At 42.7% G+C, this 16,757-nt stretch overlaps 1 protein-coding gene across 6 annotated transcripts in view; it reads right to left on the bottom strand.

Moving 5' to 3' along the window:
• Positions 1-8,677: 8,677 nt before the first annotated feature.
• Positions 8,678-16,757, bottom strand: part of SLC41A2 (solute carrier family 41 member 2) — a 112,448-nt gene continuing 104,368 nt past the window's right edge. For all 6 annotated transcript variants that reach the window (XM_056574504.1, XM_056574501.1, XM_056574506.1 and 3 more), the window contains one exon: positions 8,678-11,407. In XM_056574504.1, coding sequence (XP_056430479.1) covers positions 11,222-11,407 — 186 coding nt within the window. In that variant the 3' untranslated portion in view covers positions 8,678-11,221. The remainder of the gene's footprint in view (positions 11,408-16,757) is intronic.

Here is a 16,757-nt window from a genome sequence, read left to right as displayed (position 1 = left end):
CAGACGGTCTAGGATTTTGTTTTGTTCCTGCTTTTTGTTTATTTATTTCCCTGCAACCTGTCTAATAAAACTGGCAAGGTGCCAGATTTGGATTATAAGCGTTTGTTTGCTGGTTTATTGAGAAGAAACGCATCCTGTGGCGTGGTCCAGGACGATCCCAGAGCTAATCCCCAAGACGGATCGTCACATTTTGGTGGAGGATGCGGGCACGCCGTTGCTAAGGGCAACCCGTTGCCAAGGGCAACCAACAAGCGAGTTGGAGAGGAGCTGTTGCTAGGAGCAACCCCCTGCAAGATTGCAAGTCGGAGGAGCCCAGCAGAGGAGTTCAAGCACAGTTTGGTGTCTGTGGAGGAGCGTTGCTAGGGGCAACGGATCGAGAATTTTTTTTCAAGAAAATGGGACAACCTCGAAAGGACGTTGCTGGGAGCAACCGACGTGGGCCACAAGCTGTGGTCGCCAAGACGAAGCCAAGGTCCCGTGAGTTGTTGGTGGGCGGAATCCCACTGTGGGTGGACTTGGATTGTTGCCAGACTGTATCTCGGATTATGCCAGAAATAATTCCATTTGTGAAGTCCCGCCCGGAGCCCGGTAAGACTGTTCAAATTAACTTTGATACATGTTTTTGGACAGTAAGCCATATGATGGAGGTATGTGCGGAACTTACAGTGGAAATTGTACTGGGCAGAGACTTTCCGTATTTCTGGCAGCTGTGGGATGCTGAGAGTGCACCTGAGAGTTCGCAACCAAAGGTTCCGGAAGTAGTGAGGACTGGGGGGCCTCTACTGGACTGTGTGAATGGTGCTGTATATTGTGAACCCATGCAGGCTAATAATGTTTTTCTTGAAACACTTATGTTAATGTGTTCTGATGTAAAGAGTTCTGTTCCCACCTCTCGCAGGACAAAAGAAAACCTGTGTGAGCTGGAAATAGAAGGTAAAAAGATGACTGTTTTGTTAGATCCAAAATGTATAATAAGTCTGGTAAAGACCAGCTGCAGAAAGCCAGACCCCACTATAGTGTCTATACAAGCCGGTATTTGGGGTTATAAAACAGTTAATGTGCTTATTTCTACTCCGTATGGTACCATAAGTCACAAGGTTGCAATAGAGCCTACCTTAGAGTATGAAGTAGTGCTGGGGAAGGATTTTCCGTTTTTTCAGCAGTTGTGGGAAGATAGTCAGGTGACTAGAGCAGGAACACCTGATAGGCTCACAACACTTGGTTTTCACCACATAGCAGGGGACAGTAACTCAGCAGAGGCTGAGGACAGGGAGTGTCAGCAGACCCTAGGTATATGTCAGGTGGGAGTGTGCCAGACCACTAGGGGAGCTGAAGAACAGTCCACGAGTCAAGTTAAAGTGGTGACTGGAATAGAAGCTACGGAGATGGCTGTGGAAAAACCAAAACTCCGGAAGAGAGTACCAGTGGCGCTGGGGGCTGCACTAACGGTCACAGACAGAGTCCTAAGTGAAGGAGACTCTGACAAGAAAAAAGAAAAGTCTGCCAAGAAGCGGAGAGACAGTTCAGAGGAACTGATCAGGAATCTCCTTGACTCGCTGGTGCCAAAAGCCATTGAAGTTGTTGCTAGGGGCAACAAACTTACCGCCAAGGGATTGTCTGTCCGACGGGAGTGTTTAGCGAGAGTCTCCAGAGTTGCCAACGTGGTGGGAGAGGAAGAGTGCCAGGTGTCAGTGGCACCGGTTGTGGATGATAATAATGAGGCACAAGTGGCTGCAACCCCGAAAAAGGGGGTGACTTCATCTAGAGATGGAGAAGAGCTGGGTCGAGTGTCTGACAGAGGACCAGAGGATGTCTCAAGGTCTAACAGCAAGAGTGAGGAGACCGCTGTCAGTAAAAGGTCTCGGAAAAGACGAGCTGGCCTTGGAAAAAAACTGGAGCAGATCCAGAATCTGGAAGAAACCCTGCAGATGGTTTCTGTGAAGTTGTTGGAGAAAGAAAAAGAGGTACATCGCTTGACAGAGGAGAGGGACAAATCACTTGCTGACTTTAAAAAAGAGCAAGAAGTGAGGCTTCAGCTGGAAAAAGTCATGGAGCATCACAGAAGTGAGTTTGTGGCTCTGCAGGATGAACTGTCCTGCTCTCATGGTCTTGTGACCAGCAAGGAGAGTGAAGTGCAGAGTCTGGCCAAGCGGATGTCATTCCAGGAAGAAGTGAGTCTTCTACATGGTGCATATCAGGCTCTGCAGAGTGATCACAAGGCTAGCCTGGTAGCCATGGAAAAAATAGAAAAAGAGAAGAATGAAATGAAGATGGAAGCTGAAGCTCTTGCCAGCAATCTGGAGAGTGTCTCTAAAGCTAAGAGACAACTTGAGGAGGAAGTCAAGGTGAAGAATGTCCTTGCACATGCTCTTCAATCTGCTCGTCATGACAATGTCTTGCTCCGTGAGCAGTATGAGGAGGCCCTGGAACAAGTTGAGACTCTGCAACATGAAAACAAGAACTTGCAACAGGAGATCTCAGATCTCTCTCAACAGATTGGTGAGAGTGGAAAATCTATCAATGAGTTAGTGAAGTCCAAGAAACAGTTGCTGGACAGTGAGAAGATGATCTCCGCACAACTCAAGAGTGAGCAGCTGAGATATATAAAGCTGGAAGATGACATGAAGTTCTTAAAAGAGAGCCTGGAAGCGCAGAACGAAACGCGCAGAAGGTCCCACGTAGCTGCCTTGATTTTGCTGGGAGCGCAACTCTACGAGCAGGTGGCTGTGCTGGCGGACAATGAACAATTGAGGAAACAATTGCTGTCTTCGGAAGATACTGTCAGGGACTTGACAGAGTTACTTAACAGTGAGAGGATGAAGTCCGCTAAGCTCCAGTGTAAGCTGCGAAAATGTGAGAAAAAGGAAGAGGACCAGGAAGTCCTAAAAGAGAGCAGAGACCAAGATATGGCGGAATTGGCTCAAGAAAGGCTTCTGGGGCCGAAGTTACAGGATACAGTTATGCTTTCTCTGATTGCGAAAAAGTCCTCTAAAGCTAAGATTGAGGTGAAGTCCTGTAAGAAGTCTCCTGAAGCTAGGACTGAGCTGAAACCTGGTGGGAAATCCTCTGAAGTGAAGACTAAGGAGAAGAGAGGTGGGAAATCCTCTGAACCTGAGCAGACCAAAAATTCTGAAGGTAATGCTGAGGCAGAGAAATCCTCTGAAGCAGAAGCTAAACCAGAGTCAACCACAAAAGCTGTGAGTAAAGAGAATCGCACAACTGAAGCTACAGGTGAAGAGAAGAGTAAGCCTGAAGAAGCTGCAGTAGTAGAAGCTGATTCTACACAAGAATCTGAAGGAGCAAAAGACTCTGAAGCCAAACCTGAGGAAGCTGGTGCCCCTGAAGAGAAAGCTGGAAGGGATGAGGTGAAACCATGTGAGAAATCCACTGAAGTCAAGTCAAGACTGAGGTGAAACCAGGTGGGAAGTCTTCTAAAGTTGAAACTGAGATGGACCCATGTTGGAGGTCCTCTGACTGTACAGAGAACAAGGCCGTGGTTGGTGAAGCCACTGAGGTCGAAAGATTCTGAGGCAGAGGTCCGGCAAGCCAGAAGAAGACAAAGGTTAGAAGCATCGGTCCTCTCACTCCTTAATTTCAAGAACCCTGTCCACACCAGGGTGAAGAACCTGGTACTTGAGAGGTGTGACCGAGAGACTTGCAATTGGTGGCTGGTAAAAGTCCGGAAGAAAAAAGTCAAGGACTTCAGAGACTGTGGGACAAAAATTGTCCAAGAGAAAGGAAAGGCAGATGGTTTCTGCCTTTCAAATACATGTGCTCCTTCCCGGTGGTCTGAGCAAAGGGGGGGGATATGTGGCAGTGTGGCAAGGAAAGGGTGTACTTCCTTGGCTCACCCTGCAGAAGCTCTCACCTGCTTCTTAGGTAATGAGGCAGGAAGGAAGGGAAGTGTATATGAGATGGAGACTCAGTCTAATCTAGGCTCTTCCTAGGAGACAGCATGTGGACTGTAGGGAAGAGACAGAGCCTGCTGAGGAGTACACAGCCCGAGCTATGAGGGGCTCAAAGAGAGTGACATTGTGAGTAGAAGGTTGCAGGGGACATAAGTTTAACCGGCTGAGGGAAGCTCAGCGGTTGTTAGTCAGGACAAGCTGATCTGTTTAGTCAGTGACCAGACGGTCTAGGATTTTGTTTTGTTCCTGCTTTTTGTTTATTTCTTTCCCTGCAACCTGTCTAATAAAACTGGCAAGGTGCCAGATTTGCATTATAAGCGTTTGTTTGCTGGTTTATTGAGAAGAAACGCATCCTGTGGCGTGGTCCAGGACGATCCCAGAGCTAATCACCAAGACGGATCGTCACAGCGCTTATCATGGAGCACCTCCTGACCTCATTCGCTGCAGTCTGGATATCTGGGGATTAGTACTGGAGACACTGAGTATAAAAGTGTTCTGCCTTTGCGGATGACTTATTGGTCTATATTACTAATCCACACAAATCTCTTCCTTCCTTGATGTCTGTGCTCTCCGGATTCAGGGACTGGTCATATTTTAAGATTAATATGACCAAATCTGAAGTGCTGAATGTTTCCCTTCCTATGCCAGTAGTGGCTATGCTTAAGACAAAATTTCCTCTTTGCCTGGCCGACCACGGGTATCACGTACCTTGGCATTGTAGTCCCTAAGGACTCATCTCGCCTTTTTCAATGTAACTTTTCTCCACTCCTCTCGCAATTCTCCTTTCATCTAGATAGGTGGCTTAGTGAGACACTTTCGTGGTTTGGTTGGGTCAATGCCCTTTAGATAACCCTCCTGCCCAAATTGTTATACCTCCTACAAACCATTCAGACTGCTCTCCCTACTTCCTACTTGCGTGCTATGCATGGCCGGTTTGGATTATTTGTGTGGGCCGCAGGACGCCCACGCCTTAGTCGTGGGGTATTGTTTCGCCCAAAGGAGGCGTGGGGTGTAGGCCTTCCGGATTGCAATTTTTATTATTTGGCTGCTATGCACGCTAGGTTGATGGACTTGTTGCATAACTCTGCCTCTAAACTTTGGGTACGTATTGCACATGCAGTTTCTCCTACTGCATTGGCTGGGCTTCCCTGGATTTGGCCTCCACCCTCCTCCTCCTTATCTTCCCTGTCATTTACGTCCTTGTGGATGTTCTCAGCTTTATGTAGGCGTGGGTTGCAACACACTATAGTGCATCCTACGGGTCCCATGCTTCCTATTACTGGTAATCATGCCTTTCCTCCAGGGTTGTCCCCGGGTGGTTTTCTGGGTCATGGTGAGCATTCGCCTTTGCAGTTTGCTCAGGTCCTTTTCCCCACTGATCTGTTGCCTACATAGAAACATAGAATGTGCCGGCAGATGAGAACCATTTGGCCCATCTAGTCTGCCCAATAATCTGAATCCTATCAATAGTCCCTGGCCCTATCTTATATGAAGGATAGCCTTATGCTTATCCCATGCATGCTTTAGCTCCTTCACTGTATTTGCAACTACCACTTCTACAGGAAGGCTATTCTATGCATCCACTACCTTTGCCCCTCATATATAACTAGGACCTCTTGTTTTAGTTTTTCTTTTTTTAAATATCTTCTCCTTTACTGTGTATTCCCTTTATGTATTTAACCTCTTAAGGACCAAGGACGTATGAGTACGTCCTTGGTCCCGCTCCCGGGAAATAACGCGGGGTCCCACGGTGACCCCGCATCATATTACGGCGGGCCCGGCGTCATAGTGAAGCCGGGACCCGCCGCTAATAGAGCGCGGCACTTATCGCAGTGCCGCGCGCTATTAACCCTTTTAGCCACGCGCTCAAAGCTAAGCCACGCGGCTAAAAGTGAAAGTAAAAAGTGCCAGTTAGCTCAGTGGGCTGTTCGGGATAGCCGTGGCGAAATCACGGCGTCCCGAACAGCTTACAGGACAGCCGGAGAGTCCCTACCTGCCTCCTAGCTGTCCGATCGCCGAATGACTGCTCAGTGCCTGTGATACAGGCATGAGCAGTCAAGCGGCAGAATCATCGATCACTGGTTTCCTATGAGAAACCAGTGATCTATGTAAAAGATCAGTGTGTGCAGTGTTATAGGTCCCTTTGGGAGCTATAACACTGCAAAAAAAAAAGTGAAAAAAAAAGGGAATAAAGATCATTTAACCCCTCCGCTAATAAAAGTTTGAATCACCCCCCTTTTCCCATAAAAAACAAAAAACAAACACAGTGTAAATAAAAATAAACATATATGGTATCGCCGCATGCGGAAATGTCCGAATTATAAAAATATATAGTTATTTAAACCGCACGGTCAATGGCGTACGCGCAAAAAAATTCCAAAGTCCAAAATAGTGCATTTTTGGTCACTTTTTATATCAGGAAAAAATTAATAAAAAATGATCAATAAGTCCTATCAATGCAAAAATGGTACCGTTAAAAACTTCAGATCACGGCGCAAAAAATGAGCCCTCATACTACCCCATACGCGGAAAAATAAAAAAGTTATAGGGGTCAGAAGATGACAATTTTAAACTTATTAATTTTCCTGCATGAAGTTATGATTTCATTTTAATCGTATGAACCTACAGAAGATAAGGTGTCATTTTTACCGAAAAATTTACTACGTAAAAACGTAAGCCCCCAAAAGTTAGAAACTGCAGGGTTTTTTTTCAATTTTGTCTCAATGATTTTTTTTTTCGTTTCACCGTAGAATTTTGGGCAAAATGACTAACGTCATTACAAAGTAGAATTGGTGGCGCAAAAAATAAGCAATCATATGGATTTTTAGGTGCAAAATTGAAAGAGTTATGATTTTTTTAAGGCAAGGAGCACAAAACGAAAGTGAAAAACGGAAAACCCCCCGGTCCTTAAGGGGTTTAAAGTTTCTATCTTATCCCCTTTCTTCACTATTTGCCCAGACGCAGCTTCTCGGGGGCCGCGGTCCCTTTCTTTATGCTCAGCTCCAGCATTATTATGCTTCAATTAAGTGCACTCTGAAATTACTTTGGGAACTGACTACCTTTGAGAAGCTTTGTCTTACGCCTCCTGTACATACCATAGGTTTCCTTTACCGGATGTTGGTAGCTTGTTATACTTCCTCCCTACCATCGTTTTGCGGAGCTTGGGAGACTGAGCTCGGCAAGACGTTTACCTCCACTCAATGGTCGAAATGTTTCCACCTCTCCCATAAGGCGGTCATTGCCAATAAAGCACAAGAAACTAATTATAAGATTTTATCCAGCTGGTACCGCACCCCAGTTCACCTTCACCGCTGGTATCTGATGGTCCCGGATGTCTGCTGTGAGAACTCTGTTGGAACTATGTTAAATATCTGGTGGGATTGCCCCTTATTAGCCCCTTTTTTAGTCCACTGTGCTACATGTAGCCCCTGAGGTTACAGGGATCTCTGTACCCAGCTCCCCGGAAGCTGCCCTGCTATTTTAGTTCCCTATGTCTTCTACCTCTTTTCGGAAGTCCCTCCTTAGCCATATGTTACAGCGGTCCATCATACGCCCCCACTATTGGCGAGTGGTTGGCGGAAATTGCACTTTCCCAATGCATGGAAGAATTGCTTGCTCTAACCCCGGCAGAGAATGACCGTTACGTCAAAACATGGTTTGACGGATTGACTTTCCAGTCCTCCCCTGGATATCAGGCTCTTCTTTCCACTGTTCCGTCTACCACCCCTTAAAGCTGTTTTTTTTTTCTTCCCTCCCCTGTCCCTCCCCCCTTTTTTCCTTCTTTTTGTCCCTTTTTTTTTGTATCCCCCTTTTGTCTTTGTCTCTGTCCTGTTGTGTGTTTGTCCTTGGGTCCTTTTTGTTTTTTGGACTTGCTTTTTTACCTTTCTTGGTCTACCCTGTTGAATATCTCTAGCATTGGTCCATTTTATTTACCTATCTTTGCCTTACCCTGTTGGATGATTTTAGTATTAGTTAATTTTTTTTTCCTTTATTCTCCTTGCTTGTTCAGGCTTGGATTATTTTATCAGGTCGTCCTGACTGTGCTGATTGTTTTTATTATGCCCTGGAATTCATGCTTGTATAGCTTTGCTTGGCATTTATGCATGAGTCTCTGATGCATTTGCGCTATGTCTACCTGATGTTCTTGTTTGTATGGTTTTGTATTTGATAAAATAAAAACCTCATGCAAAAAAAAACTTGCATTTTTCTGTGCTAGCAAAGTCTATGGGAGTAATAATAAACACCCATATACTTTGCTACCACTGATAAAAACATGTGCATCAAATACACAGTGTTTACGCTATGTGTGACCCTACCCTAAATCTGATAAAATAATTAAACACTCAAAGACAAAATATTGACTGTTTCACAGACTTTATTGCCAGAATCGGGCTTTGCTGTGTGTACTGTTCAGTTTAGTGAATAATACAATGATAAATAGCCTAAATCCATTGATAAAACGTGTATTCAACCCGCGAGTTGGCAAAGGATAAAGGTTAATGATGTAACAACATTTGACACATAAAATATTCTCATGTATTCATTTCAAATAGTAACATTTAAGTCAATAAAAAAATTTAAATAGAGGAGGTATGGAGGAGAAAGAGGATGCACAACACTTTTCTCTTCATAAGTAAAATACAACACAATAGTCCATATTAAAATATATTCATCATCTTAAAAGTGCCGAATTTACTACCAAGGGTCAAGACAGTACAAGGCAGATAAAGTTAGTCCTCCAAGTTTAGACTCTTATTCGTGTATCCTGAAAAAAATTCCCTTTGGCATACAGTTCTCCCTCCAATGATTGTACTACAGTAGAACAAATACACAGATTTTGGCTATAATTTGATACTTTGTGCCTTTTCTTATCGGTAAAAAGTTTCCAGAATTTGTGTCTTTTACCGATTTCCACAGCACTTGTCAATTAGGTGGGGCTTACAATGGATTTCATATAAAGAGTGTGGCTGGCTCTGTGCTCAAAATTTACTGCAATTTACCCCTGCTGTCAGGTGTAAGTTGTAGTGGACACCTATATTAGCTCAGACCGGACGAAGGTCAGCGTGCCGAACTCTCGTAGGAGTGGCGCCATCCCGGTCTCTGCCTGGCACTTTCCTGTGTGGGTATTGTATTATCCCATTGCACTGATGCGGTTCCTTTAGATTTATAGCACTTTATGCTTATGGCACTTTCATTTTAATATTATACTGTTCAGTTACTGTATGGTTTTCTGTTCCATATTGCTACTATTCATATTACGTGCACCTTAAAGAAGTATATACCCACCTACCACCATCTTGATTGGCAGTTGTGCCGGTGATGTTGCTGAATTTTTGTGATGCTGTCCCCCAGCCTCCCCCCCCCCCCCCCTAATTTTTTTCTTGAAACCCGATGGTTTTTTAATCTATGCCAATAAATATAATATTTTATATTAAGTGACTCCAAGTAGTTCTGTGTTTAGGTTCTTTCAATATAGGAGGTCACATTACATTATGCCTTAGATGGCTTAGTAAGGGTAGTACAGTGTCAGTATTTACTAAACCCCCTACTTTAGGTTATTCCTTACAAGTGTGTTTGGTCTTTGGTCAATATAGCTCAGACCTGGTGCAGATTTCTGAGACTGCTGCATGGGTAGCCTGACATGTTCTGAATTCAACAAGATTGCCTGATAAAGCAGTCTTACTGTGAAACGTGTTGCATCATGAGTGATTAAACTTGAAATCCCTTTAGTCTGTGTGTCCAGCGCCTCTAAATCCTGTTGCTATGTTGAAGGAAATTTTGGCTTTTATGTTTGAGGTTGGACGTGGAGTGACTGCAGGCACTCATATTACTACTCTGTTCCATAGTTCCACTTGGTGGAGTGTAACTATGTGGTAAGCACACCTTTTACTATAACAATCCTGGTCTTAAATGTTATCACACTAAGGAGCGCTGTTTGTGTCTTGTTTTAGTTTGAATTCAACAAGAGGCAGGCACCTCTGGATAAATCCAGTGTGATATTATACTGGAGGGGATTATTTAAAGGGGTACTCCACTGGCCAGCGTTCGGAACATTTAGTTAACAACACTGTGTGCGCACTGCGGGGGTTGGCCAAGCCCCTCATGAGTTCAGGCCACGCCCCCTCAATGCAAGTCTGTGGGAGGGCGCATGATGGCTGTCACTGAGGAGACCACGCAGCACGCACACAGCGTTCAGAACTAAATGTTCCGAACACTGGCCAGTGGAGTAGCCCTTTAAGACTGGCATGAAAAAATGACGGACTTATTAAATTCCACCTTATTAAAACCTTACAGTGTTCACTGGGATCCATTTTTTAAGAATGAGATACTAAAAAAAAAAAATCTTAGTATCACAGCTTTTTTTTCATTGGTTTATTACCTAAACTGTCTTCATGGAAAGGACCAAAAATGATTTTCTACTAGGACCTTACTATGTAGTTGTGCTGAATTACTAAACTCTATTTTTTACATAAACATCTGACCAACATTGCACATGTAAAATTATTCCCAACTTCCAATTATTTTTTTTTTTTTTACATCAAAAAATTGGCACAGCCATATACTAGTTAATAAAATTATCATTGGCCTATGAGGCACTTCTGTAGGAAATGTACAGCATTGATCTGAAATACTTCATTGACCAATGCACCAATATGTGAATAGTTTTGTGTACAATACATATTACATTAAAATATATATCTAATTTTATGGATATCTAGGAAGTAGGGGAAATGTGATTTAGCTAAAAGTTGGCAATCCTTAAAACATATAGGGTAATGACAGCTTTTATTATATTCCTCTCACTAGCAATAGTTTGCTTTTTCAAACGTTTACAACAGATAGCCACCGAAAAATGTAGGAGAAACCAAATAAATTACATAAAAATGTAAAACTCAGAGTTAGACACAAGAAAAACCATACGTACCATTATTATTATTTATGCTACTAAAATCAGTCATAATGTTACATAAAATAAAGAAAAAATATGTATTACATTAAAACCCACCTGGAGCCACGAAATACTCTCTGGATTTGAAAAGCAAAACCATGAAACATGCATAAGTCAAAAGGTAAAGTGCAGTTAGCAAAATATACAACCCCGCCTCCCACCATCTTGTTGTTCCGTAATGTTACAGTTACCGATAACTGGAAATTTGTAAAAATTCAAGAATTTTTATAAACCCTGAATTAAAAACAAAATGTCCTGTTTGGTTGGTTTAGCATGGAATTAGATTTTAATAGTAGTTTTGTGTATTTCTTCCAGGAATGATTATCTAAGCATACTACGAGGCTGGAAGTCCAAGATATATGTGCTAGTCACCTACATCACCATCTCTGTCCCCAATGAGCCAAAGAATATGGAAACTGATGGCAAGTAAAGCAGTTCCTAAAAGATCTCCTAATGCAGTAAGATACGGAATGGAAAAACTGTCTGGATCCTTTCCTTTCCTCCAAATGTGATGCACCATCCAGTCTGCTATCCACAGCAGAGCAAATACCTGAAAGAGAAAAACGACTGATGAAGAGGATGTGATTACAAGGCTTCATTCCAGCAGTTTATCTGCGGAAAATCCCTGGATTAATGCACACAAGCCAAGCATTATTTGTAAGGGAAAGTCAAGCAGGCAGTATACTGACTGGCTATTTTGCCTACACTCATTAAAACACTAAGAGACTGTAAAAATCTGAATCCATTAACAGAAAACATTTTATTTACGTCGTTGCTAGACTTCAGAAAATAAATCACTTTACAAGTAACACAATAACACAAATAACATATCACATACGTTTAACATTTGAATACAAATCCTGAAGGTTCAAAAGATTAATTTGCTGAGAGAAAGCTGAACGTTTATAATTCATTAATTATCAAAATTATTGAAATGTATTCAATATTTGATAAGACTTCATTTTACCACTGTGTCACTGTAGATTTGTTTTGACAGATTATGGAGATTATATAGCGAGCACTGAGCTGTCAATTCCTCGTGCTGACCATGATCCCAGTAGTGCTGCATAGCAGGACTTGGGTTCTATTATAGTGGTGGTGTCGAGAAGCAAGAAAGGCAAGTACCGTATTTTTTGCCGTATAAGACGCACTTTTTCTTCCCCAAAACTGGGGGGGAAAAAATCGGTGCATCTTATACGGCGAATACACCCCTATTGCGGCGGTCCCTGTGGCCATCAACGGCCGGGACCCGCGGCTAATGCAGGACATCACCAATCGCGGTGATGCCCTGTATTAAACCTTCAGACGCGGCGATCAAAGCTGACCGCTGTGTCTGAAGGGAAAGTGACACTAACCCGGCTGTTCAGTCGGGCTGTTCGGGACCGCCACGATTTCACCGCGGTGGTCCTGAACAGCTCGACTGAATAGCCGGGTTAGTGCTTACAGGACACCGGGAGGGACCTTACCTGCCTCCTCGGTGTCTTCTCCGTTCAGGGATCCCCTGTATGGCCGGCGCTCTCCTTCCTCGTCATCACGTCGTCGCGTACGTGCGTCGGCGTGCGTAACGACGTGATGGCGGCGACGGAAAGTGAGGATACCCGGCCGGCAGCAGAGACGTTCAGCAGCAGGCCGGCAGCAGAGCGACGGGGACACGGCGACAGCGATGGAGCGACATCCAGGGCAGCGGTGACGGGTCCGGAGCGGCGGGGACACGTGAGTATTACCTCCTATGCAGTGGTCTTCAATCTGCGGACCTCCAGATGTTGCAAAACTACATCTGGAGGTCCGCAGGTTGAAGACCACTATTGGGTACAAAATCTTGAATTTTTTAGATTTTGCACCTAGAAATAGACGCCGGTGCGTCCTATAGGGCAAAAAATGCGGTACTAATTAGCTGTTTGAGCAAAATCAAATATAAAAAAGTGCTTCCCATATAACTACTTTATCAATATTAAAATCAGTTGTTTTATTTTAAATTTATACAAGTTTATTCAAGTTTCTTATATAATATTATTACTTTGATTAATTACATCTTGTAAAAATGTTAATAAAATGTGTGTGTGTGTGTATATATGTTATTTAAATGGATAATATATCAGTAATTTTAATTAGTATCAAAAGTCTCAATATTACATCAGAATAAATGGTTTAAAAAAAATCTGATTTTATTAATAGTAAAGCTCTCACAAGGGCATAAGAAATTACATATCAATCATATGCTCTTATTACCAATAATTGTTTTGTAGATAACTATGACCTGCCAGAAGGAGATCATATCTCCTCCAACTTGTCGGATCCTCTTAGCTCTAATATACAGTTCATTGTAAATAAAACGTGTAGCACTCATCATTCTTAAATATGTTCACAAATAGCTTTAATTTTTTTGATAAAGATGTTGCTATAGTCCAGAAAAAATGAAAATAAGTACAGCCAAAATAGCGGCACAAAGTTATAAAAAAAAGGCCCAAAAAAGCTCAAAAAGCAATAAAAGGCTGAAAATATATTTGCAATTTTAACCATTTTGCATTTAAACCCTCAAAGACAGGGTTCCAACATACACTGCCATACACTCCAGATTCAGTATTGCTAGAAATGTTATGGTAAAGCAAGCAGTTGATGGACACAGCACACACATGCAACCTGCCACTCCATCCACCCTCTCCACTATGTCCTGTACCCAGGGCCATATTAATGGCTTGTACGGCCTTAGGCGCTCATACTTTATTAGGATGATTTCAGAAGTGTCAGAATTTTTTAATGCAGATCTGCCACAAATAAGCAGTAAAAGCCACATGCATTACATAAATGTAGATTCAATTGTAGATTCAATTAACTGAGGGGTTTTCGGTTTTTGCACTTTTGTTTTTTCCTCCTCACCTTTTAAAAATCATAACCCTTTCAATTTTGCACCTAAAAATCCATATGATGGCTTATTTTTTGCGCCACCAATTCTGCTTTGCAGTGACATCAGTCATTTTACCCAAAAGTCTACAGCGAAACGGAAAAAAAAAATCATTGTGCGACGAAATTGAAGAAAAAACGCCATTTTGTAATTTTTGGGGGCTTCCGTTTCTAGGCAGTAAACTTTTCAGTAAAAATGACACCTTATCTTTATTCTGTAGGTCCATACGATTAAAATAATACCCTACTTATATCGGTTTGATTTTGTATTACTTCTGGAAAAAATCATAACTACATGCACGGAAATTTATACGTTTAAAATTGTCATGTTCTGACCCCTATAACTTTTTTTTTTTTTTGCGTATAGGGCGGTATGAGGGCTCATTTATTGCACCGTGATCTGACGTTTTTAGCGGTACAATTTTTGTATTGATCGCACTTTTTGATCGCTTTTATTCATTTTTTCATTATATAAAAAGCAACCAAAAAGACGTTATTTTGGGCTTTGGAATTTTTCTGCGCGTACGCCATTGACCGTGCGGTTTAATTAATGATATATTTTTATAGTTCGGACATTTACGCACGCGGCGAAACCACATGTTTATTTTTATTTACACAGTTTATTATTTTTTTTATGGGAAAAGGGGGTGATTTGAACTTTTATTAGGGAAGGGGTTAAATGACCTTTGTTAATTTTTTCTCACTTTTTTTTGCAGTGCTATAGCACTGCACACACTGATCACCTATGCTGATCCCTGCAGAGCCATAGCTCTGCACGGATCAGCGAGATAGGGGCTCGATTGCTCAAGCCTGTAGTTCAGGCTTGGAGCAATCAAACCCCGATCGGACGCCACGGACACAGGTAAGGAGACCTCCGCCTGCGTCCCAGCTGATCGGAACATCGCGATTTTATCGCGATGACCCGATCAGCCCGACTGAGCTGCCGGGAACCGTTTACTTTCGTTTTCAGATGTGGCGGTCAACTTTGATCACCGCGTCTGAAGGGTTAACAGCGCGCAGTACAACGATCGGTGCCGCACGCTGTTTGCCCAGGGTCCCGGCTATGATTAGCTGCTGGGACAGACACGGTGTGATGCGGGGTCACGGAATTACCCCGTTTTTAACACCGGGAGCGGGCTAAGGTGGCTAATTGTAAATACAGCCCTGACTGGACCTCTTTTTTTGGTGACCAAGGCCACGCCATAGTCATGCAAGTATTGACAGCAATTGCAATGGCAAGGGTGAGATAAATAAAACCTGTGTAAAACAAAAACTGTCCAAATTGCCCATAAACAATTACAGCTTGGTTTTTATTTCGGCTAAATGTGGTTTTGAAAATTACATTTGTATTCACTATCCTTTTGTTGGCCATGGGTTTTCCACAGAAAATCCATCATTGCAGTCACAGTCTTGCAGAAATCTTATAGGCAGGGAAAGAGGCAGGTTGTTGGAAGATAAAGAAGAGACTTGTCAGAAGTGGTCACTGGAAAGATCCCTGCCCCAAAACTCCCGCTGAATAAAGGTTTTGCTGCTCCTTAGAATGCATTGCTTGTTTGGCACCAAATCCCTTCTGTTCAGAAGCACATGGCACTCTGCACGGCATAAGTGGCCGGGCCCCAGTAGGAGAGATCGCTGGGTGTCCTAGTGGTCGGACCTCCCGCAATCAGTGACTCCGGTCGGCTCATTTTTGGACTGTATCAGTTTCTGTTGCCTTACTGAAAACTGTGGTCTTCTGCGGTTTCAGTCCGGCAATAAAACCAGAGACGGTCCAAAAATAAGGCGTCCAGAGTCACTAGCTGACTCTGTCTGGCTCATTGAAATGAATGGTGGATGGCGCGGGCACGGGGGGATATCATGGTTTGAATGCACCCTAAGACACAGCTGAGGTTAGAAAGTGTCCACAGAAAAGAACCATTTGGCCCATCTAGTCTGCCCAATATTTTGAATACTATAATAGCCCCTGGCCCTACATTATATAAAGAATAGACTTATGTGTACTCCATGCATGCTTAAATTCTGTATTTGCAGCTACCATTTCTACAGGAAGGCTATTCCATGTATCATGATAAGGCCTATACCTACAGCCTGTATAGAATTTATTGTAAGCTTGGTCCAGGTAAAGGTCTATTCAAATCTATACCTTTTACCTTTTTTAAATTTGTTAAATTCGGTCTGTTATGGCTATGCATGTATATGTATGTGTAGATGCCTAGTAAGAGACAACGGAGCCAATGGGTGACTAGTCTTTGCAGACACAGTGTTGTTACTAAAATTGTGCTAGAGGTCGCAATTAATAGGTGTGTACAGCACTCTCAGTTCTGGCAGCAGAGGAGATAGTGGCTATTTATGTATCAATTGTTTTAATGCTGCATTATTGAAGCTTTGCTTTTATGGGTCTCGGTTAGCAATTTTTCTGTAAAAATCAGCCATAATAGAGAAAGAATTTTGGGTCCAAGTTTCCTCCACTCAAACAGCTTTCCCTTTGAGTTTGCATATATGCATAGTAGTCAATCACACCGTGCGGGTGGAGGAAGTAAACTGCTTTTTGCTTGCAAATACTACATAGCACTATAGAAAGCTCCAGCGGTAACTTTGCTGTCCTAAAATGCAATATAAGAAATCCACACAGATTCATGGCACAAGTGAAAAGACAAGTAGACTGCACTGTTGATCTGTCAAATTGCTTTGAAAACATAAGTCCTAACAATCCACCCTATTGTTACACAGTTATGTGCTACAATAAATTATGATAGGCAAGTAATTGCTCAATGGATCGGTACAAAGAAGTATGAAATATATTTTATATTCTGCCCTAGCATTTATCTTTGTGTTGCTACTTAAAGCAGATGCATCTCGAAGCAGACATCTCACTTCCCTATATCTAGAAACCCTATATGTGGCAGTATAATCTCACTGCGTGGACACACAAGGCCCCTTCATTGCCCAAATCATTATGCATCTGTTAGGTGTGCTGACCTAAGTCCAAAAACATATTTAAC

This window comes from Hyla sarda, chromosome 4 (assembly GCF_029499605.1).
Source record: "Hyla sarda isolate aHylSar1 chromosome 4, aHylSar1.hap1, whole genome shotgun sequence".
In the NCBI taxonomy this organism is placed as follows: Eukaryota; Metazoa; Chordata; class Amphibia; order Anura; family Hylidae; genus Hyla; species Hyla sarda.
This window is presented reverse-complemented; position numbering and strand designations above follow the sequence as displayed.